The 25610-nt window shown below is 38.3% G+C and overlaps 1 protein-coding gene across 6 annotated transcripts in view; it reads left to right on the forward strand.

The window, feature by feature from the left end:
• Positions 1-248: 248 nt before the first annotated feature.
• The window catches only part of ccbe1 (collagen and calcium binding EGF domains 1), a 37706-nt gene continuing 12344 nt past the window's right edge, over positions 249-25610 (forward strand). For 3 of the 6 annotated variants that reach the window (XM_005456263.4, XM_005456266.4, XM_013275192.3), the window contains exons 1-4: positions 249-390; positions 483-563; positions 692-819; positions 919-999. In XM_005456263.4, the coding sequence (XP_005456320.1) occupies positions 716-819; positions 919-999 (185 nt within the window). In that variant the 5' untranslated portion in view covers positions 249-390; positions 483-563; positions 692-715. The other 3 variants (XM_019361011.2, XM_005456265.4, XM_025909428.1) reach the window with 3 other exon arrangements.

Genomic DNA, 25610 nt, shown 5'->3' on the forward strand with positions numbered 1-25610 from the left:
ATGATGCTATAATTTCAACAAGCAATTAAGACAGGTCTGAAGGAAAAATGGGGTCCATTAAAAGTTAAAAGTTAAAAGAAAAAAAATATCACGAAGGTTTACAGTTAAAACTTTATAACATTAGGAATGTGAGAGTAGCACTGTGCTAAAACAGAGACATGCTTCATTAGGTGCACCTACCTAAAGTGACTGAAGAGATGAACACTAATTAGGTGTTATTTTATTTACAGCCGCGTGGTGGCAGCAAAGCTCAAAACGCCCAGTGGCTCCGGAGCGCGTGTTTGCGCACGTGCATTTGCCTGCGCGCTCTAAAGTGTTGAATGAGTTTAGTTTGCGAGTCAATGTTCAACATTTCACCGAGGAGAGACTGTTTACCAGAGGTTAACCTCGGTTCGCAAACTACTTCTACTTTAATTAAAACACATTTTGGGGAGTTAAAAGACTTTAAATTTAGTCTTAAAACGTAACTTCTTTAATTATAGAAGCAGCGGAAGTTAAAGTGAGTTCAGGTCCTGCAGTGGCACATCAAGAATGAGCAGCGGTTACACACCGACAAGCGCTGGGTGAGTGGGAGGGTTTGTCTGCGCTCCACTGTGTGTTTGTGTGTTGGCGTGTGTGTGTGTGTGTCTGTGTGTGTGTGTGAAGTTGCGGCAGTGAGGAGATTATCCCTGAAAGTGCGGACTGTCAACAGGAGCCAGGTGACCGGACCGAGGAGATGCTGCTAAAACACAACGGGAGTCTTCTTCTGCTCACCGTCACCTGCATGTGCTTCTCAGGAGGTTTGCTTTGGTCCTACCAAGAAGAGGATGCCACTGACGGGTAAAATTGTGTGTGTGTGAACCCAAAAAACCCAGAAAGGTCCTTGCAGTGAATGTGCAATAAAATTATGACTTTGCTTTCGAAATGTTTCATCCGCAGTGAGAAATGCTCGGAAAATAATATTTCTACCACAAAGTACCCCTGCGTGAAGTCAACGGGAGAGGTTACGACGTGTTACAGGTACAGCAGAGACTGTCAGCGGAGTGATTTATACTTCTTTGCAGTTGTGATTGTGGGAATGTTTGAATGAAAGGGTTATAATTATAATCTGTGCCAATGCACGTAGCTCAGCATGATGTCAGATTTGGATTTGTTAATGTGAAATATAAAAAAGTTTTGATTTGGTAGACACTGAGTGCAGTTCTCTTTTTATGAAGCACTGAATGATGTGTGTAAATGAAGACTGCGTAAGCTGTCATGCCTGGGGCTAATAATAATTAAACTTCTTCTTCATTTTATCTACTGTTTATAAAAGTTATCATATCTGCGCTTGTAGGCATGTATTTATGTTCTGAGGAGTTTTCCAGTGACAGATGTGGATTCTCCACTTTATCATCCTTTGTGAATTAAAGGGATCATAGGTATACACAAGCCTTTAGACTGGCCTTGTCTATGCTTGGAGACTGCCTCTAATTATGACAGTTCACAGACATAGTGGACACAGCGATGCCCCGCAGCAAAACTTCTGTCAGAGGCTATGGATTAAGTTAATCTGTCTTCACTGCGAGGGGTGCCTCACAGGCATAATAAAAAAAAATACTCGTCACTACAGACTTTAAAGAGATGGTCATATTAAAAATGTGTAAGAGACAGGCCAGATTTCATATAAGCAGCCGAGTGTAATAAATGCCGTTAGTCTTCATCATGGGTGTGAGTAAGTTTTCCACAAAGCTGAGTCATTTAATTAGCGGCAACTACAGACGTGCTACTGCACCGCCACCCACACAAACCTCCTTAGGGTGTTCCTTTAAGATATATGCTTGAGAATTTATTTAATTTTGGCTTGGACAGATACTAAATGCTCAAACACCACTTTGCTTGGATGTAATGCTCTATGTTTTGATTCGAGCTCACAATGTGGGTGTGCTGCAGCTTTGGAAGCAAAATCATACGACCTATTTAGGGAAGTAATTTCAAACATTTTGCCAGTGAGCTTGATTTATAGAAGCCTCTATTGCTGTTTGTGCTTTTGTGAAAGAACATTGTGAAGTAAAGAAATGGCAGACTTCCACATTTCAAAGACTGTAGAGAGGTCCGTTTTTGCATCACTTGACAAACTGCTGGCCGCGGTTCAAGCACACAGTAACATCCTGTTTGATCTTCAAATCTCAAACACACTCTTAACATAATGATGTTGGTTTATGGTTATTGGCTGCAGCCACAGTTGTTTCCCACAATGTTTACTTAAAGAAGAAAAGTTGTTTTAGCTAAGAACCAAGATAATGCGTCCTGGGTGCATTTCAGGTCACATGCACAGTGTGAGCTGATAACTGTCTGTCAGCCAAATAGCAAATTTCATTGTAGTCATCATAGGAAAGAGGATAGAATAGCTGAATGGGGATGCATAAACACAATCTCATGTTCAGTCCCTCCACACGAAGGAATTACTAACCACTCGCATCTTATTTGCTGAATAAGATGAGTTGCACTATCCAAGGTTCTTGTTTAACATCATTGACAGACTCCTTAATCCTGCTCAGTCTGCTTTCCCTGTCATGTCTTCTGATGACTGTGAAGAATTTATAAGTTTTCTTAGCTGGCAAGATGAGGCACATCGGGTCTTAGTTCAAGTCTGGATTCTTTCAACCTGTCCCGTTGCCCAAGTTTAATCTGATTTCCACGACAGCTTACTGATATATTCTCACACATGTACAATTTGTCCTGCCCAGCTGACATTATCCCTTATAAATTTATTCAAGAAGTCCAATCTGCAGTGGCATGGTGGTGTGGTCATTAGCAAGCAAGAAGATCCTGAATTTAGCCTTGGGTCTTTCTTTGTGGAGTCTGCATGTTCGACACGTGTCTGTGTGGGTTCCTCTGGGTACTCAAGGTTCCTCTCAAAGACATGCATAGGGTTAGGTTAATTATTCAATCTAAATTGACTGGAGGCGTGACTGGTTGTGTCTTTGTGTGTTAGCCCTGTGACAGATTGATGACCTGTCCAGAGCGTACCCTGCCTCTTGTCAGCTGGGATAGGCTCCAGCCCCTTCTTGACCTTGAATTCGATAAGCGGAAGGAAATGGATGGATGGTTCTGCCTGTCATTTACCACTGCCTTCTCTTTATTATAAATCAGACCCTTTCATCTCGCTGCACACCAGATTAGTTTAAAACACCCAGCATCTTCCCTCTGCTTAAAGAAACCTCCCTAGATCCCAGTGTTTTAGATAACATTTTACAGGCCCATTTTTTAACTGCTAATCGTTTCTAGACTGCTTGAGAATACTGTCGCTCATCAGCTCCTTCAGCTGGTTAAGGGAGATGGTATCGTTGACAAATTCCAATCCGGTTACCAACAAAACCACAGCACTGAAACAGCTTTACTGGAAGTTACTAATGACATTCTGATGCACTTGGACAAAGGTGACTATTCCACAGATTTTGAAACCACTGATCATCCCACTCCGAATAACATTACAAAGCTGGGTTGGCATCTCTGGCACTAGTCTCAAACGGTTTTCATCATACAGACACTTCAGAGTTCATATTAATAACTGTAACTGTAATTGTTGTCATCATAATATTAGGGTTATATATGTTACCCCTAGATCATCAGCTTAACAGCTTCAGAAACATATCTTGCCATTTTTATGCTGATGATGCACAGCTGTACATTTCTGTTAAACCCAACAGCCTCAACAGACGCTGTTGAATCACTGTATGCTGAAGTTGTCAGGTTTGGCCCTGACAGCTTCTCTAAGGAGATTGCAGCAAGCTCGGGTGCTTATGAAAACAACCTGGCACTCACACATCCCCCCTTTTCTTGCTGCCCTTCACTGGTTCAGAATTAATTAAAAAAAATGTATTAATAACATATAAAGCCCTACATGGCTTGGTCCCTGTGTCTGAGTACTACTGAGACCTTATTCCAGCAATTGGCCTCTCCAATCGCCTGATCAGTCTCTTAACTGTTCCACACTCTTATTTTAAAACCCGAGGCGATCATGCTTTTCAGGTTGTAGCTCCTGAACTTTGGAACAGCCTTCCTCAGCCTATCAGGTTGGCTAAATGATTCGTTTGCGTGAAATGACTGCTGAAAACTAATTTTTATAGTCCTTACACTTTCCCTCATTATTTTTAAACATGGTATACACCTACAGAATTGATCGAAGTATTTATGTTAAAATGAATGTGAGACCGTAGCTAAAATATGTATGCTTATCCTTAATGTGCGGTTTTATTCAAACTGTGGAGCACTTTGTAACTGCCTCTTTTTAAAAGAAATGCTATAATATAATGCTAGAAAGTTATTATTATTTTAAAAAAGAATAGAGTGATTGGCATTTGATAGCATGAATCTGCATGCTGCATTTTTCTCAAAATACAGTCGCGCAGTGCTATTATGCCTTGGCATGAATGAGACGTTCTTCAAAGGGAACCAAGCACCATTAAAGTTGGCAGGATTCAGCTGCCAAAGGAAAATAAAGGCTTATGGCATTCATTACGCACTCTGTAGAGTATCAGTGTGTCTGCACATCTCGGAACATTTTGTTGGTTTGCTAAACACTGTCGAAAGAGCTGTTTATGTAAAAGGTGTTGTTAGATGGGCATCAGTACCACAGAAATTTACAGTCCACAAGGGTGTGAGCAGAGGTGTTGCAGAAGTTACAAAGAAGTACTGTGCATGACTAACTTTTAGTCAACATGATATGCTTTTATTGAAGATTTTTTTCAGTGCAGTCATCACAATATATTTTTTAAGCTATTGTATTACTTTAATTTACATTTTACAGTGCATTTTTTTACCAGAAAGAAAAATAGATCTATTTTAGTCATGCAGTGGCACTGTATGCACAACACCGATGCACCACTGATCATACTGAGAAAACAGGACCAGACGAGAATTAGTACCAGGGCTCATTTGACTCTGCACATATATATCTCTCAATTTCGCTTCTGGTCTAATCTTCTTTGACTTTCTGTTTGAGTTGTTTCACATTAAGATTTCCATATTATGGGTTGTACTGTATTAGGATTCTGTATTTCCAGTCATTGTGTTTGATATGCTTGGCTCATACTAGAGCTAAGGCAGGAAAAGCTGTGTAGGGTTTTTGTTTCAGGAGTTGCATTTGAATAATAAATACATAGGATTGCAACATAAAAGCTTTACAAAATAACAGACAAGGGTTTGATTAACATGATACATTGAACTTTGTGTTTGTTTGGCAGCATCTTCAGTGGTCACGGCTGTTGTGTTGTTACATTGTAACACCCAGAATTTATGTCATAATTGTTGCCAGTAGCGGGGTTTATGTTGACAAAGTTTTTTGTTTCTTTTAGCAGTGCTGTTTTCTGTTATACTGTATTTTTTATGATACCACAGTTGTTGACGCTCAAACATCAATTCTCCTAAATTAGGTCATTTTTCTTTTTGTGGCTTAGCTTGAGCTGAGCTTGATTTCTGATTTATTGGAACACTGCATGGAGTATAATCAAGCAAAGTGTTTTATTTGAATCAGTGTTATAAATTTTAAGGCCTTCCAGTTCTTGCTCAGCAGTTGAAAATAATGTCTTGTGAGACATAGTCATTGGAAAAATACACTAGCTGGTCACTTTATTGTGTGCATCTGCTCAACTGCTTGTTAATGCATATATCTAATCAGCCAATCACATGGAAGCAACTCAATGCATTTAGACCTGTAGTCATAGTTACGACAACGTACTGCTTCCGCTAGAGTTTACAGAAAATGGTCTGAAATTATCCAAGGAGCAGCAGTTCTGTGCAAAATACCTTAATGATGTCAGAGGTCAAAGGAGAATGGCCAGACTGCTTCGAGCTGACAGGAAGGCAACAATACCTCCAATAATCACGTTACAACACAGATATGCAGAAAAGCATCTCTGAAGCAGCAGCTTCTCTCAGAAAACTGAGGTTACAGTTCACACAGCCTCACCAGAATTCAACAATTTCTGCAGCGACATTCAGATGGTAAGACCAGAATTTGGTATAAACAACATGAAAGGATGGATCAATCCTACCTTGTATCACCTGTTCAGGAACCTAGTTGTGTTGTTATAGTGCCGGGGATATTTTCTTGAGCATCATTTAAAGACTACATCATACTTGATTATTTCCTGATGACCATGTCCATCGCTTTATGACCACAGCGTACCAATCTTCTGATGGCTGCTTGCCAACAGGATAACACACCATGTCACAAAGTGCAGATAATCTCAAACTGGTTTCTTGAACATGGCACTGAGTTTACTGTACTCAAATGCCCTACACAGTCACCAGATCTTAGTTTAACAGAGCAGCTTTGGAATGTTGCAAAACGGGAGAGTCGCATCATGGATGTGCAGCAACTGTGAGGCTGGATCAATATTTCTGAGGGATGTTTTCAAAAACTTATTGAATATGGACGATGAAGAATTAAAGCGGTTCTGAAGGCAAGTACCGGCAACATGTACTTAATAAAGTGCCCAGTGGGTGTATACTTTACAGAAGCTCTTAGTGAGTATAACTTTTGAGCTTGCACAATTTTAGGCCAATTCACAAACCACAAAGACAAGTTGTTGGATTGTTTTTGTACCGTGTATTCATACGTGTATTCAGGTTGTAGATGTTTTTCCATACTGAAGTATGAATTCTCTTACAATCTAAGAAGAGAGCCAGGTCCAGTATGTAAAACATCATAGGACTGAGACACATTAATAATCTTTGTTTATAACTTTTCTTAGGGTGACAAGAAGGTACAAGAAACAGTTATAACACTGGCTTGATTTATTGTGTATATGATGTCAACCCTGCCTAGCCTGCAAAGGAAATGCTTCTCTGGAGAAGAAGCAGAACACAGGCAGTGCGTTTTTTTTTCCACTATACAGCTGTAACAGTTACATATAATTGATGTGGGGCATGTGTAATTGTTGCTTTGTTATTTTTCCAAACAATTCTGGTGGTACTTAGCAGTTTGTTGTGTTCCCTCTACCTTTTCTTCCTTTTTGTAGTCGTTAACTTTGGAAGTCAGGGGAAACTCTGGCTTACACAGCAATAAAACTGAGTCTAACCTCTTTATCACCTCCCTCAAGTGGGACATCATAGTCATGACATATGCACTTGGCTGATCCAAACAGCGCTGTTTGTGTCCTATAAATGTCCAATCGTTTATTTCCAGTTAACTTCTCTGGATTTTTTTGGTTGCATTTCCTGTATGTATCAATTACTCCTTGTATTTTAGTGAATCACGAAATGCACAAATGTGCCAACAGGAATGAGAAGCATTGTCTACTCACTGTAAAATCAGTAACTGATTTATGGTGTACTTCCAAGTCATATTCAGGCACAGCTGGGGGTGCTGCTCAGCTCCAGTGAAGTGATCGCTTCGGCCTGATTATTCAGCTTGGCCACAAGACCTTAAGTCTCCCTTGTTTCCTTTGGTTTTAAATCTGTTTTTCACATCATATTTAAATCTATTCTGCACCTTGGAATAATCCTCTCACTTGGACTTCTGTTCCATCTCCCAATTCAAATAGCTTTCAACACGAGAAATACATTTTGCAGGGCATTGTTGCCATACTGTTGTCCCTCCAATGATCCATGAAGAATATATTGCAGCACAGTTTAGCAGACCCTAGTAAAATGATGTTTTGTTCTTCTGGACTACTATGGTTCTTATGATGTTGTAAATGTTTTGGACAGAAAACAGAATGAACCTAGATTTATAGACAGCATATGTGTAGTGTCATTCAGGAAATTTCCATGATGGAAAAAAATGTAAAGTAAGAAAAGCCCCCATGTTAGGATATTACTAAATGAAAGGCAAGTAAGCCGCAGGCAAACATTCACTATTGTAAACCATTTGATTGGGTAGAGCCCTTCGGATATATGTCTTTGCTTCAATTTTCCAACAGTTGAATGTCTTTGCATAACGGTCTTCTATCTGTAACAACACATTGATACAATATAATGAGGCATTAGTTGCACAGTGATTATTCTGAGACTAAGGAATGAACGAGGAAAGGAAAGGAAACTGATGAATAAGACAGAAAAAAAGTAGGATAGCTGAAAATCATTACACCTAATCTTGGACTGTGTCTCTATTACTTACAAACCCACCCATCATATACCTATGTGGGACTAGATATGAGTCAAGTCTTCCTACTCATTTATGGATACCAGAAACTAAAGAGAAGTCCAAGTAGAAAGATTTTGGAAGATAAATTCCAGAAACCAGAGAACTGTAGCACACAACCACATCTTGTTTTGTTGTTCTTATATTTTTTTTCTCCATTTGTTCCAAAAGAGGCACGTTATAAATTATTAAAGCACAAACACAAAACAGTTTTAGGTTTGGCTTAAGTATTATATATTTAAGCCAAATATTTTTAGGTATGACAACATATTAAGCTATTTGTCTTTGAACAAAAAACAAAAACAAAAATCCATTACAATAAAGTAAGAGAGTCGTCTGAGGAAAGAGCACGACACAAGTCCAAGCTGTTTCTCATCAGCCCTGGCAGTTAAACCAAGTTAACCGGAATTAACCCCAGTAGTTGCAAAACTATAGGTAAGATGGCTCAAAATGATTTTAGTAATTTCAGATGCTTGAAATTATTTACCTTAAAGCACTCCATATTGACATATTTTGATACTGAGGTAAGAGAAAAGATAAAGTTGTTGGAAGAACAACTTATATTAACTAACAACTAGAGCTGGGCGATATCAGACTTTTTCATATCACGATATGTTTTTTTCATTACAGGCGATAACGATATATATCACGATATAAGCCAAATAACTATATTTGTAAGATTTAAATGTGCCGTTGCTCACAAGTAAAATGTGAAATAATCAGCAGCTTGTTTTGATTTAAATATTTATTTCCCATAATAAGTTCAACAGGGCAGATGTACTTAAGGAACATGAGACTTCAGTTTCAGATAAATAAAGGCAAATATTGCAAACTACACAAAAGGCAGCCGCTAAAGCGTTTAAGTTTCAAAACAGAAAAAACAAACAGACTAAATTGTCAATTCCACTTAGAAACAAAATTTTAATTCTAAAAATAAATCTTAGGTCGTTTTACAGAAGAACAGACAAAATTGACTAACTTTTGTCAATATCAAATAAACTGAGAACTAAAAGGAAATTCTCAATCTCTCCTTGTTGTATAGCTTAGCTTTTCAAACAGTTTTAACAGTTACTTTAGTTTGACAAAAGCCGAATGGCGAATTAGCGCTTTCAGTCAGAGATTGAGCATGCACCGCTTTATTGTATTTCCAGACTTGCTTTCGGCACAATTTACAGTGCGCGCTACTCTGTTTTTTGTCAGACTTGAAATTGCCGAAATACCTTTACACTACGGAACTTCTGTGGCCCTTCCGTTCGACAATCTCTCCGGAATTGGAACCATCATCTGTTTTCTCTTCGGTAACCTTCGGTCACGCTCTCGGTTGATTTTTCTCTAGTCGGCAAACTCATTTCCTCCATTACCTGGGCAGCCCGGCTGGCTGCTTCCCAAACAAATACACATGTGCGCCTTGGCACTTGTGCTGTACGTAACAAGTCACGTGACGTGACGCTGCGGCTGTGATTGGTTCGCCTCTGCGCTACTTAATTTGGATTGGCTGTTCTTTTTTTTCTTTTAAGAGGACAAGAGAGATGAGGCCTATCGCAATAGTTAAATTTTTCTATCGAGAAAAAGTTATTTCGCAATACATATCGTTATCGTTCTATCGCCCAGCTCTACTAACAACTTATATTTATTTAAGTTAACAAGCCAGATCAACCCACCAGATTTCAGTTTCACACAATGCACAATCAGTGAAAATTTACTTGCATGCTTTCACTTAAATAATAACAGCAAGTTAAGGGAACAAGTTGTAATTTCAAGTTGACTCAAACTCTAAAAATATACCACCATCAATAAAGTGGAAAGCTGAAAGAGAATCACTTAAAACATTGCATTACCTCAACTATAACTCAAATACCCATTTTACAGTGTAAAATGGGTATTTGACCACAAGCTCTGGTATTAAAATGTCATAAACCCTTGCCTTTAAAAAGTACTGAATATATAATCTCTATGACTGACATAGTCATGAGAGTGTGGTCAGATATATTCCATAATAATAAACCAAATGCCTGAAATGATACATAATGTCCTGTCAGAGAAAAGATATCAACATCTGCTTTGTATCAGGAGCCAGAAAGTGGGTATGAAGCCTGTTAACTGTAGCAGACTGCTTTAATGCACACTATGTTGTGAATTCTTGTTTGCTTTTTTTGCTCTCCAGTGACAGCTCCCACGCTGTTGAACATTAAAAAGATGTTAAGAGGAGGAGGAAGTCAGCTGCCCAGTTAAGCTCTTAGTCTATCTCATTTAAACCCTGCTTTGTATTAAGTGATATCAAGTGAATGATTAATAACTATAACCTTTTATTTGATTTTTTTTTGTTTCTGGGGTCGACTGTTTGAATGCTGGATCTTTGTGAGCCAATAATTATTCCTAATGGTAAAGTGCATCAATTTGATGTCTGATTCAGTGAGGCAGTAGAAATAAATTATCATTTTTTTCCTAATTTATTTCAATCAAAGCTTCAAAAACCAACAAACTGCACTCCAGAATTAAGTATAAGCATCTGAACTGGTACCTTAGCTAGCTATACGATAACTTCAAAAACTGAAACTGAAAATTTTAAATTCCAGCATAAACATGATTTACTTTGTGATGGTTAAGACTTTGTTTTGGTTTGGGTAGATCTGCAAAGGCAAAAGACCTTTATTTGAAATTGTTACACAATAACCACTTGGTTTAAGTCGGGACTTGTGTTGTGGTTGCGGTTTGAATTTGTTTCTTGGTGGTTGTAGAGGGCATGGATATAAAAAAAGAGTAAAACATAGTTTGGGTTTTTAGGTATGGTCACTTCGGAAAAAAAACTTTATTATAAAAATTATAAAAACTTTATTATACTGATGTATTTCCAGATTTACTTAACTTAATGCACTTTAAAAACACAATTGCAACTTTTATTAGATTAACATGCTTCGACTAGAACTTGCCAACAATAACAAAAAAATTAGCACAGTCATAACACTACAAGTTGTGGTAAACCCAACGCGCTTTTGATTCCTGATACGGAACAGAAAATGAGGTCTTGGCTGGCAAAATAAATTGTGTTGTTGATGTATAAAATTAGTCCTAATTTAGACTTTTTTTTGAAGAAAAGTCTCTCTTTTCCAGCAAATTACCTCCTCACCAAGTCAGCACATTCATGGCCCATGATTTCTTTTCTTGTAGGTTGCATGGAAGTCCTAGAAATGATCCAGAATATCCAATCTGTACATATTCCTTCATAGCCACTCTTATAAGCTGGTTTTCTGTTATTTAGACTCAACAACAGGAATCGTCAAAACGTGATGTTCCCTGTTATAAACACATTCTTTTATGGTTTTTATAACATTACAGCTTTCAAAGTTTACAATAGTGCCAGTTCTTCTTCTTTTCAGAATGAGTAATTTTAATTTTGCCAGATGTTGTACAAAGTTAAAAGTGGCAGGTTATTGTGTACATTACTCTGTTGCCTGGCCTGTTTGCTCATCTACAGCTATGATGAATTATCTCCTTGTGTGCATGTCCCACTTTGGTAAATACATTACTCTTGAAAAGGAGGGATTAGGTGCACCTGCATGGACTTTTCTGTGCGTATAGACCTAATTGTAAATCCATCATTGTTTATTCAACTATGCTCATTACTTAGTTCTCTTTTGAACTGAAACAAATCTTTGTTTCTGTTTCTGTTGTGTGGGCCAGAAGAGCCAAGATGCTGCTAATGTTATTCAGTTTTAACATAATGATTTGAGTAGAGAAATATATCATATAACCTCCTCACACTGCCCCGCTCACCATTATTTTTATCCAGTTACAATGTTTCAGTCTGTGCGACCTGCATCAGGTATAGAGAAGCAGTGTTAATGCACATTTGTACATCCATATAAGGTTATCAAGAAACTACAACGTTACATGAGTTCATCATTCAGTCCTTTAGATGACAACGCCTGCAAAGTGAATATCCAGAATGCCTCTCTTCTCTTCAATTATAAATCATAGTTTCCACCCCTGAAACATAATGGTAAAAAAAACATAGTGATTTGGGAAATCATGAATGTAGGTTTTGGTGTAGACATCATCAAACTGACGTCATAAGAAGCTCATTGGTCGTTTGTCAGAGATAAATTACCTTGATGTTTGTTGTTTTGAAGAAAGGCTTTTCCCTATTAAGAGTAATTTTCATCAAAATAATCCTCTTTTGGAGAAAGAGTTCTTTAAAATTCTTGGTATGAAATTAAACATCAAAGCCAAAAAAATACATTAAAAAAACAATATTGTTCAGTTTCCCAGACATGGATTAAGGCTAGTTAGAGACTAAAAATGATGTTCAATCCATGTCTGAGAAACTGGCTAGATGTGTTGCGTGGGACTCTATACCAGTGATTTTAAGACACACTTTCACATGGGATACAGGATGATGTCAGACAAACTATATCCGTATAGTTTAAACGAGATTTAAAAAATGTGCAGGCTAAGAAATCCTCTACACTAATAACCCCAACAGAGAATGTTTCTAACAGCAACACTCAGGTAATCATACACTTTTCTCTAAAAAGAAAAAAAAATGCAACATATCAACAGCAATTAGTTCTATGTCTCTAAAATTCAATATGATCTTGCTTTGGAGTTTATTCAAATCCATTTTAGCTTTTATTTAGATAGTAAAGCTGAGAGAAAGAGCAGAGAGGATGAAACATGCAGTAAATGGCCTTGAGGCAGATTTAAACCCGGGCCTCTACAATAGCCTTACTGCACATGGTTTGCATGCTCAACCTAGTAACTTATACTTGTGCCCTGTTCACACTCATTCACTCTGTTCACACATTGCCTGACTGAGCTGAGGAAGGTTTATAGTGGAAGGCAGAATATTAGAGTTTTTCACATATAGACAGTACCTGGGCAGGACACTCACATATATGAATGGCTGTCCAAAATACGTTACCATTTTTATTAGTGTCACCCCTCCAGTCCCAACCGCGATCAGTTTATTAGTGGAAAATCTCCTTATTGTGAAAGTTCAGTCACTGCTAATGAGCCAGCCCTGGTCTTTCCTGTCTCGTGTTTTCGCTGCTGGCTAACTTGGTGGCCTTGTTCCTGTTGTGGCGGTCGTTTTCATCATTCAGCAGCTTCCCAAGGAAGGATCTTGTCCTGAGATTGTACTTCAATACTACTTTCTTAGCCATGGATTATATTTTGTTGCGGACACAGACATTGCTGTTATGCTTCTTTGAAGTCTTCTTCAAGTCTGTTGCCTGGGTACATACACAGCTGGTTAAATTCTCACGCTTACCATCCAATAACAAAATTTACGTCACTGGGACCCTAGCGGAAATGCGGACACGTAAAGTATAAAAGTATGTTCAGCAAGTTGGAGGGCCACTCTAACCAGGACCTCACTAGTAAAAAAATTTTACAGAGAAGAAACTTGATTTAGAAAGACATGTACGTGCATGTGTCTACCCCAACCACAATTTGGTTCATTTTTTAAAAAAAAGTAAGGAATCTGTAGCATTTCCTGCTTGCTTTGTGAGGTTTCCTCACTTTAACATTATTGGTATATGTTTTTAACATAGGAGCTAGAGGACAGGTTAAGTTTTTTCACTCATGTACGAGTCAAGGCATAATTATTGGACCCTGCATAACTTCATTGTTTGTAGATGACTCATGTTTAATCTGGTGTTTCAAAGTAGATAATGCTAGTGTGCTGTATCATCATTGCTGGGGATCATTTGAATAAATCTGCCGTGGATAACCTGATATTCGTAGGTTGTACCCTGTCCCTCTTGTTGCTGATTACACTGGATCACTGCATTTGCTTTGAACCTACTTCCCTATTAGTAGGGCCCCCTTGTGACCTACACGGCCTATCTGTTCTGTTGGCTTGTCCTCATTGTTCAAGGAATTTTAATACATATTTACTTAAATATAATTGTCTGAATGCTTATTTTCCAAAACCAGTAAATTTATTTTGTGCATCAATTTTTTCCACAAATGTTAACATTACTTCTACTTTATTTTGCTTCTCTGTCCCATGCAAGTATTATAGATATGTATTTGTATTTAATAGCTCACCCTAGGGTAAGCAGCTTAGTGATGCGCCTTATACGGTAAAGGAAGTCTCCCCGTCCCGTTCCTTAGCGCTTAGGTAGATACAGTCATGTGTAAGTTATCATAGTGATTGCAGGGGAGGACATGTTAGTGTTAAGGAGCATTCTTTCATGACAGATGTAAAGCACCAGCAATAACAAACATCCTCTCTCCTCTCCTTTGTCTTCAGCACATAACACCAAACTGTTATATCAGTATTATAGATTATGTGTTGATTCAGTTGCTGTTGATATAAAAAATGTCATGTGCTAAAGGTTCAAATCAGCATTCATGACACATGATCTTTAAATACACTTGGAATTAGGAGGCTCCCTTTCTAGTTCATTGCCTTTGTTCTCTTATTTTCTTTCTTTGAATAATTAGAAACATGCTTTCCCGATTCTGATCAGACTTATTTCAACATTTACAGCATTGCTGGACAGATTGTAATTTGATTTGGTTCCTTACATGCATTTTACCATCTGTTTCCATTTGGAAGAAAACTGTAACACAAAACATCCCTCACCCAAAAGTTCAAATACTTTAAAATGTGTCCTTAAGCCTGTAGACTTTTTTTTTCCTTTGTTGAATAGGTCGACAACAGCGTGTGGATCATTTTCACTTATTTTAAAGACTTAAACACTATAGCAGTTATTGGAGAGCGTGTCAAAGCATATGGAGGACACTTATTTTTGATTGCTCTTATCAGTATTTCTTATGTACTGGCTGATTATCTTTTTGAATATCTCCTTTTTTCTTGCTTGAATAAATCAGGTATTAAAGAATGCATTTTGCAAGGGTTTTTTCTAAATGATAATCCATTCTGCATGCAATGACCTGTCAGCTGATCTTAAAGACTTTTGTGTGTGGTCTGTTTTCACATTCAGCCTAATTTTGCAAATCACAGGCATTTTTTTCCTCCTCTAAAACACGTATCAGCAATTTTTTGCTCGACTTTTTGGTTTCTTTAAAGCCCGCTCTTGTTTCTCTTGGCTGATGCTCATTCGTGCATCTGGCTCGTTCCGCAGAGAACCGAAGTGTGGTCACGCTTTGGTCATGCTGTGGTTTTGCTTTGGTTAAGGGATGTGGTGATAAGTACACCTCATGCTGTGGCTTTTCTGCCCCATTTCTTGGCTCTGTATTTCCAAGACCGCGCTCGAGTTTTAGTCAGTATGTTATTTTAAAATACCCTGATGTAGTTCATAAAAATTACACTGTAGCACACTATACATTAAAATAATGTTTGTATACCTATTACAGTGAAACAGGAACTTCTTGACAAGCTAATCAGATAATTAAAGTAGTTTGAATGTTTCACCTTGATGTGCTTTTTGATCACTTGTTCTTCGTCGTTAGACCACTTGAAGCTGCAATTTCTTGTGCTATTAGTGGAAATAACATGCAACTAATTTGTCAGTCCTGAAGGACAGCAGCTCGACACCACCTCAGTGAAAACACATCCATACCAGTCATTTTAAATTGTAAACAGCTGCAACGCGTGATGTTAATAACACGTTTTGGAAGAGGGACCTCAAGTTTTGTGGTTTTCGACAGATGTTTCCCCTTCCATTGAGAATTTTATTTCATTTCTTACTGAATTTCAATATTTTTAAGTCAGATGTCATTTATTTTAACGATACTCATCACTGCCACCGCCGTCAGTGGCTCAGTCCCCTTCTGCAGACTTTATTACCCTGTAGTTTTGGAGCTACATAATACCAGCCTGCTTAAATTTGCTGTCATTTATCTTTGTCCTCATCTTACCTTCTTCTCCGCATAAATGTGCATTTTATTTGCACATTTAGACGCAGCACCCAGCAATAATCAGAACATGAGTAAGCTGTTGTTGGCTAATTTCTATGTGCAGTCGCTGGAAGGAATATTAAATTTCACTGCAACATAAAAATAACACAAACACCACAAAGCCTCGAGCAGGCTAACCTCACATTCCTCACATCTCCGTTTGATTACTCATTTCTTGAACATATGCTGAAAGCAGAAAAAAATACAGTAACTACTTAACACCTACACGTAATAGTCAGTAGCTGTTTTCACACTGCAGCGCTGTAGCTGAGGAGCGCACGAGGAGAAACATCTGAGGCACGATTTTTAACATGATCGCTCCCTAGAGCAATGTTTGTGTGGTGCCTGAATGTGTTTTCCAGTGATATGAGACTAGCACAGGTACAGTAGTAATTATTTTCTTGCTTTCTGGCTGCTCTATCGAGGCATCACCCTGAGAGAAAAGACAACTTTGGATAGTCCCACTTCCCCCTACATTTTTGGGGGGGTTTTGAAAACGGGTAAAAGTACAAGTTGTTCCAGGGCAAAGCTTGTAGTCCTGTGTTTGTATATGAGCACATGGCAAAAAAGCAAGACACCAAAAAGTGGATTACAGTTGTTAAAAAGCAAAACAAACTAAATAAGTAATAATTAAATAATTTAGGTATAACAGTTTTATGAAGTAATTGCTAATGTTGCTAATGTCATGATGTTTAGTAGTTATGTAGAACCATATGATATATTGCTCTGGCTTCATATAATCAGTCACAGATCTATTGATATAGATGTGTATTGCATTCATTTTTGAAGAACGTCATTCTAAAACCGACGCTGGAGTAATTTAATGGTGGCGTCAACACACAGTTTGTTTATCAGAGCAGCTCCTGCACTATGTTTACATGTTTGTCAGCCCTATCTGCAGCACACTATGCAGAGTTAGCATTACAGTGAAGGCGATGTTGCTTCAGAGTCAACTGATGTTTTCACGTTTGATCTGTTTTTTCTGGTAATTTTTTACTGGGTTTCGATTTTAGTAAAACATCTAGAGTTTCTTAGCACCACAAACATCTTTTATCATCATTTGCGGACACTGTTGTTTACTTTCACTCAGTCCTACTCACTGCAAACTATCTTTCGAGTGCGGTCCAATTGAATCGACTTCAGCACATTAGCATCATTTGGAAGTGTAATCCGGCAGTGGTACATTTCATGGAACTATACAGAGTAATTGTGTTTTTCAGTGTAAACCAAAGTGTTTGACACATGGAAAACCATGACGCCATTAGAGCTACACCAGAAGCATGACTGTAAATAGGTGAATGTGTAAATATGTGCTGGAATTCAGGATTTATTTATTAGCCAAACTCATACAGCAATTCGGTACTTATCATCTGGAAGATCCATTCTACCTTTTTATTTATTCTCCATTTAGTGTAAATCCTGATAAGGCATTTCTGCTTATTCAGTAAACCGACTAGATATATTTTTCACCTTTTTATGGCATCATTACGTAGAATGGCTTTTTTGCACTGCAGATTTTATTTTTCAGCAGATTTTTCCACACAGTTAAAGTAATGAGCTGTTAAATCTGTGAATAATAACATAGGAATTAAATGACTATCATTCCCCGCAAGATTCTTTTAGCATTTCCCTGAAGTGAAAGTTGCATGCTTCCACAGAAATATCTGTGTTTGAAGGGGATTCGTAATACCTGGCCTCTGTCCATTAGAATGGTTTGAGTTAGAAACACATGGAGGTGTAATCAGGTTTACTGTAACAGGCCGCAGATAGCCACGCTCGCTATAATTTCCTGAGGTGTCACTTTTACTAGTTCATATAAAGGAAATGTTTCTCAGCTCAGAATGTGGCGAAAACACAGCTCGATTTCATCGTGTTGTGTTTTGAATTATTTAAACATTTTTAAGATGTGATCGCAGTTCAGTTTAATTTGTCTGAGAGAAAGACACCACTTTGGAAAAGCTACAGAGAGAGTAAAGAGCTTGGGCTGACTCTGTTACAGCCAGCTGGTGGCTGAGCTGAGCTTAGTGTTTTGTTGCGTGAGTCTTGTTCAAAAAAAAGATGTCGGATTATTTTGCAGATGCCAGCACAGCGGGATGACTGTACGTAGTCGCTATAACTGTTGACAGCAGATAGATCTACAGAGAGAAGTTCTTATTTCAAGTGAACCTTTACAGCCAAACAAAAAGTAGTCAATGAACAGCTGTATCTTATTCCTAGTATGGCTGCATGACAGGCAGAGCACTTGTTTATTGTTGGTTAATTCAGGATGTTATGCTGTTACTATAAGAGACTCTTACAGAGGAGAAGAAAACATCTGATCTGACAGGAGAACACTGAATTGTTTTAAGGTTGTTCTACATTTTAAGAAACGTGTGTGTTTGCTTTATAGCAGACAGTGAGATAAGAAGATCAGTCCTACTCTAACAGATGCACTAAATGAAGCTGGAGCCAGGGGGCCGTTAGCTTACTCGGTTTAAAATCTGTTTGGAAATAGGGGAAAACAGCCTGGCTGTGTGTGACTGGGGGCTTTTTTCCTCTTGTTTTTGTGCTAATTAAACATGCCAAACAAGTTTTTTTTACATGTTTCCAGTCAGTGAAAACTAAGAGGCTGCTGGCTGTAGCTTCATGTTCGTACAGACTTCAAAGACGTATCACTCTTCATTTATTCGCACATAGATAAATAAGTGCACTTGTCAAAATGTTGAAAGTTTCCTCTAACCACAATGAAACACTTTCATGTAATTAAAAGCAACATATTCTGTTGCTACACAGAGCTCTGGAAGCAGATTTTCACGTTTTTCCTTCATTTACTAAGCCTCTCTGTTACCAGCGTGTCACAAGAGAGCATATGAAAACAAAAGGGCAAAAATGAAGCTGTTTGAAATAAGTGCCATGAAATTGAGCAATACATTTGCACAAATCCAATCCAGAGAGACCTTAGCTGTGTACCAGATCTGTGCGACTGTCACAGGCTGTGTGCAACGAGTTCAAACAGTTAACATACCATGCTAGTGATCAAATGAGGCATCATTTTTATTTGAGCAGATATACAGTATGTGCGAATACACTCAGTGGACACTTAATTCGTTACACCTTGCAAGTACTGGGTTGAATGGGCTGGTGAGTCTAATCTAAACAGTTTTTATTTTCCCGGTTGAATTGATGTTCAGACCTGCTCTTACTTATCCTTCAAGTTTCAGCCTTCACAGTCTCTGTATGCAGCTTGCTCCCTTCTTTTCTGTAGCCACCCATGCGTTAGGATTTAGCTTCCCATAAAACAACTGAAATTATTATTTCTGATTCTTGGACATGCTTTAGTTTTTAATACCATTCCCTTTCAAGCTCTGGATTAGGCTGTTCCCAGTAAGCGCAGGACATCGCACTCAAGCTTACTTAATGCAGTGTTTTTATATGACATCATGCAATTTGCAATGAAGATCCAAACTTAGCGCTGCTTGTATAACACATAACACAGCTCTTTTGTGATATTTAAGCTCATATTTAGAGTTTTGCGGATTCCAGAGGGTTGATTGTGTGCCACATTGTTGTAAAAAAGGTTTTAGCCAAAACATTTGCATAATTTGATGAAAAGTCAAGGCTGAGTGTCTGGATGTTCGGATGCTCTTTTGCCCTGATATCTGCTTTTCCAGGTGAATCGTTAAACCCAAATTGTTAGGGAAATCTTAAAGTGAACTTTTTTGTTAGGCCATAGGTGTGTCAGCAGGAAACGGTGCAGTGGCCAATAATTTTCTGCACATCTGTCACCCTAGTATAGTCCAGACATGGTTAATTTATTTTTCTTGTAGCCTTGAACAGCTGAGTTGTTCTTGGATGCCACAGTCTATGCAATGTCAACTTAGACTACACAGTGGGTTTAGAGGTTATCATGCTCCAACTGCTGTTGGTAATCACTTCTTTCTACCAGACATATATCAGCTAGTGGAAAAACAAATTTTCCAAGCTCAGTTACCTTTTATGGTGTTTCCAAACAGTTGTCTTTAATTACATTATAATAAGTGATAATAATTGGAGATAGCGGAGCTGAAGTTATAGCAACAGACGCAAAGAAAGAATGTTAAGATCCCCTGCTCGCTGCTGCAGAGAAAATTATGGTCTGCAACCATCTGATTATTTCATTCTGAGTGTATTATTTTTAGCAGAAAGAATGACCTTTCCAAGAGTCTTTTGTTTTCTCAGTGGGAGGTTTGGAAAACACAAAGGTATCCAGGCATTTGGAAGATGCACTCCGCAGTTTGTTTTTTATGTGTTCCTGTGAAATCATTTTCATCAGGGAGAACTTTTTTCCTGCTTTTTTGGATACAGCACTGGCAGACGGAACTGTCTCTCTTAATGTTCTTTAGTTTTGTCTGGCTGTAACTCGTTGGCTGAACCTTATCCACTGTTTGTCTTGACAACTATTGCATGTTTGCAGAAATAAGACACATTTTGACATGCCAGAGTTTTATTTCTAAATGACATAATCTAAATGAAGCTCAGAAACACCCGTCCAAACCAGGAGGCCTTAAAAAATTTGTTTATATTGCACCGTGATGTCCCTGAAGCTGCAGAGAGAGTCTTATGTCTTTATCTGTGCGCCTGTGTCTGCGTGGCTGAGTTTGTCTGCATTTGTAACACTAATCTGTGATGACTACATGAAGGGAGCAGGCCTCGGTTGACCTGAGGTTTCGCTTCATTTTGAGGCAATATCTGGTATTACTGTTGTTTTTTTCTTTGTTTCTTTATTAGTAGGATGAATTTTTTTTGGAATATTTTGAAAGGAGTTAAAAGTCTATATCTAGCTTTCTCCAAATCTTTTAGTTAAAAGATTTGGAGAAAGCTAGATACACAGTGATTCCAGAGAATCCTAGACATAGTAAAATGCTCCAAACCTCCCAGCAATATACAAATATGGAAAACATCCGCAAGAGTTTTTCAGGACCTACGTATATGCCATCTCTCTTTCTTCTAACTGTTCTGTGAAACTTAAATGAAAAACACACTGAATTGTGATATAACATCCAGGAAGTATCTGCAGCACACAAGGGCCCAAACAGCTGCTAAGCTAAACCTTTGCCATAAAAACGAAGTTCGAGTGTAAAGGTCAAACATCTGAGCACACACATTGAATGTTTCTGGCTTAAAGAGGACTTTATCCCCTTGTCCTCTGTTTCCTCCCTCAAAGGACAGATATTTATACCAAGAGTTTGCTCATAAATGCACATAACAAAGCTCAAGTACTATTAGCTTGATCCAAAGAAATGTGACTCATTACTCCTCCAGTTCTGACCCTCACACATTTCTTAGAGTTTACCTCAGTAACATTAATATTAACAAAAGATGTCATTCATAACATTCATGTCACTACCTCTGACTGCTAATTTGTGAGAATTATTACTCTTGTCATGTCACAATCATTCACTCAAGTCTGGTTTTCCTCAAGATAAGGGTTAAACACTTTAATGTCTGTGAGTATCACTTGGACAAGTTCATCAGTTTGATGTCTCTGCAGAACACTTCAACAACCCCTACACTTACTGGTAAAAATTGTTATAGCTTATTTTTAAAGCATCTGATAGCTGAGTGAGTGAGGGAGTGATGATATGGGTTAGAGCTTAAAAATTCTGCTAAACAGCAGAGGATCCTGCTGTAAAGGTGAAAGTGAGCTGTTATTGAATGGCATGGAATACTAACTGTCTCCAGAACAGTTGCTTTGTGAACATTTAAGAGGTCTGTGTTTGGGATCTGGATTAGAAACTGGCAGCTGCAGGAGAATATTTCTGAAAGAACTGCAAGAGGAAGCTCTTGCGGTCCAAATATGAGACTGAAAGACTGAAAAAGAATTTGGGCAGAGGTACTGTTGATGAGGAAACGTCTGATTTAACAGATGGTTTTGTGCAACCACGCAAAGTCCTGTGTTGCAGGTTTTCCACAACAATCAGTTGACTAAAGCTCACACCAGATTCATTGCAGTGTAAACAGGAGGTCCTGTTGTATTTACACTAGCCTCTCACGACACATAGCACGTTCATGCAGACTGTGAGGCGAATAGACAATGCTGATGGCGGTGATGTGGTGCAATGAAACAAATATAAGTGAAGAGAATTCAAAGAAACTAGAAATTGAAGGGACTGTGCCAAAGTGCCAAAAAGTGAGGTAAAAGGAGAAAAAATTAAAAAATGTTTGCGATCCAGAGAGAATAAATAGTCTGAAGGTTCAGTTAGCATGGCAAATTATCAGAGGCCTTTGAGACTGATCATCAGATATGGACTCAGCGGTCTGGGGAAAGTTATTGTCAGAATAAGCAGCATATCAGCAATTCTTTGGCAGCCACTCACTTTCACTCCATTTAATTTTCCTCTTTAGTTGTCAGGGACCATATACGAAAAACATTAATCTCCTAAGGAAAACGATGCATTGTACCAGATTTAACTGCTAGCTAATTTCCATCCTCAGTCCCTGGGCAGGTCAAATAACAAATAGAAATACACGAAAACACATCATCAATGAACAGATTACACTAACCTATGTAGTTTACCATACCTATGTACATTACCTTCACACATGTCAAATTACACATGTAAATAATATATACATATTCAACTGGTCAGTGTGTGAAAGATCTGAAAAGAGTGGAAACGTAAACGATCAATAAAGTCAGTTTTGTTTGAGTTTTGTGTTGAGTTGAGACCTGAAATTCTGCCTTTTTTTAGATAATCTTAGTTTCTGATGTAGAAACTGTAGATCGGTGTTTTATCACCAAATGTTTTCAAAGTACAGAGAGTCTCTGGAAGGTCAGGGTGTAAGATAACCTTACTGACAATCAGACTCACAACCCACATCCACAGTCATAATATTTTTATTCTACTCTGAATCTTTGCCTAAAATTCTTAACTAATTAGGAAGAACCTCATAGTACAAACCATAGCTGCATCAGAAGTCCATCATATGGGGTTGATGATGAAATAAGTTTTGTTGTGGATGGTTATATGCATTTGTATATTAATGATGTTTCTGTTAGCACGTTCACTAGGGTGTTCTTTTGTGTTTATGATTGCAGCAATCCTGTTATTTATTTATGAGTCATTTGTAAAAGCTCCACTCTTGAAAATGTCATCAGTGTCTTCAGTTTGTTTGTTTTGTCTCTTCAAGTTACCAAGACTATAATTAATATTAAGACAAGTCCAAGAAAAACAGAAAATCCTGGTAGTCATTATATGGTCGTAACGGTTGTTTCGTTTATGTCCCACTCTTTTTAGCACGATCAGGCTCATCTGAGTACAGAAGCCGCGTCCTCTTCACTTTGAGAAACATCTTCTCTTGTGAGGAATGCAGAATTACTGGCAGCAATGTTAGATAAATAAGCCTCCATGGAGCAGAGTGCATGTGTCTCACAGCTGTGTGTTTGTGTGTGAGTGTGTTACCCTTCAGTTTGATATTTTTCCTTTTTGAAAAGAGATGATCGATTCATTTTTCGAACTTCTTGCTGTATCCAAATGTGGATGTTGATGCTTCTGTGTGCTGTGGTGAATTAGTGTGTCACAAGGCACTGCCAGGCCAAGCTGGGTGCACCATGTTGGTTCAGGGAAGGGCTTCTGTTTATAAGGTAATTAGAGTGCTTATGGTTCACCTCGGGTAACTGAGGTCAGACTAGTTTATGTCTAGATTTCAGGGCCCCCCTGTAAGACGATATGCATTACTAGCACATTTAAATAACCTTTAGGTGAAAAAAAGGCACAGGTGACAAAACAAACAGGGTGAACACTCTGAACAAGTGCAAGTTTTCACAGTCTAGCGTGTCTGAAATCAAATGTCAGTCACAACATGCGGGCATTGTGCGTGTACAGACGTGTGACTCCCTGATATTCTTGTAGAAAAGTGGCATGAATGCACCTGGGAAATCTTTCTCCCTTGTACTTTCACTCATGAATATGAATGAAATCCACATGTGTTTCAAATTTGTTTGCCGATTTGCATGAAGCACATGAGCGAACGGCAGGCTTGCAGGGGAGAGAGCTGTTGTTGCGAAAAGTGCCAAGGCTCTGTGCGTCAAAACTCGGCGGGGTTTTGTTTTGTGTGCTGAATCATAAAGTGCTTCATGGTTAATTGGCCGTGCACAAACTCCTTAATAGTTGTTGTTGGTAAGAGAGCAAAGAAGCATTCATGTTGTGATCCTTGACTCTCCCCAAGTGTGGAGCGTGATTAGGATATGAGCATTTTCTGCTATTAAACAGTGTTAGAGGAGCAGAGGTAAATTGCTAAATAGTTTTTGGTGAATCAGGAGTTGTCTTGATACACGTTGCACTTATAACAGTTAACGTATCCGTCATCGCACTTAATCCCAGCACTTCAGTGCTTCAGTGTTACACTTGTGTAGACTACAAACACTAGCTACAACCCTAATCACTACACAATGTAGGAATTTGATAGAAATGGGCAGTAATATCAACGCAGTGCATTCGTTTTTGAGCACGTACTTCACTATATGGCATGTACATTTGTTGTTGTCGTGTATTATCCATTTATCTCTGAGGACTTCCATTAAGGAGCTGTGGCTGATTTTAAAAAATCAGGAAATAAATCATGTGGATAGTTTGAGGGTATTTTATTGCCTTAGTGCACCAACCTTAAACCCAAGCATCCATCATCCCGTGTCTTTACAAAGCATGTTGTTTTAACTTTTAGACAGGTCATGTCTTTACCATCTCCCTTTATTTAGTTTTTGTGTCCACACATGTCAAAATACAAATGTTTAACCAAGTGGCGTCATAAGAAATCAGTAATTTACATTTAGCCAATTAGTAAAAATGGAAAATGTCAGATAATACTTAGTTGTGTTTAAAGTGCTCTTTTATCAGCAAGGAAACCAAATACCAGTGCGATTACACTTGTTTATTTAATAATATAATGAGAGACAGTACGGCGAGGTATAAAATTATAGAGATAATGAGCATTTCTCTGGATGCTAATTTAATAAAACAAAAGATGCAGCTCAGTAAAAATGAACTTGAACACAGCTTGGGATCCAGTTTCCATGGGATGCTGTTGCCTCTTTCGTGATCCTTTGGAGACGGACATAGTTGTTTGTTTTCTCATGATTGTTCAGCTAACCCTGGTTATTTTGCTAAGCTGGTTATTTGCTATAAGTGCCTTCTGCCCTCAGGGGGATGTTATTACGACATGCGATATTGGGTCACGCAGGAAGCCATCCTCAGATCTGCTCTCTCAGGGTGTCCAAGTCCAAGCTTCTCCCAACATTCAGTATGCTGGGATGCAATAAATTAGAAACATAAATTGAAAGACAGATGTGCACAGATATTTAGCTGTATATGTTTTCTGTACAATAATTTCATACCTGCTTTACAAACTGATTTACAGTACAAATATGACAAGGAAAGATCATGTTTGTAAGAGTAGCAGCTCTTTAAGTTGTCAGTTGTCTTAATCAGTGCTTCTGTGATAGTGTCCAGTTTGTGTGTGTGGGTGAGTGTGTGGGTGTGTGTGGTATACACATAGATCTGTTCCTCTGTCAGTATGTTTGATTGATCATACGGATCAACAATGGTGGTCATCTTGATTGATTTCAGGAACTGACCAGTACCTCATTTATGTGCTAAATCCCTCTCTCTGATGT

Source organism: Oreochromis niloticus, linkage group LG7 (genome assembly GCF_001858045.2).
Source record: "Oreochromis niloticus isolate F11D_XX linkage group LG7, O_niloticus_UMD_NMBU, whole genome shotgun sequence".
In the NCBI taxonomy this organism is placed as follows: Eukaryota; Metazoa; Chordata; class Actinopteri; order Cichliformes; family Cichlidae; genus Oreochromis; species Oreochromis niloticus.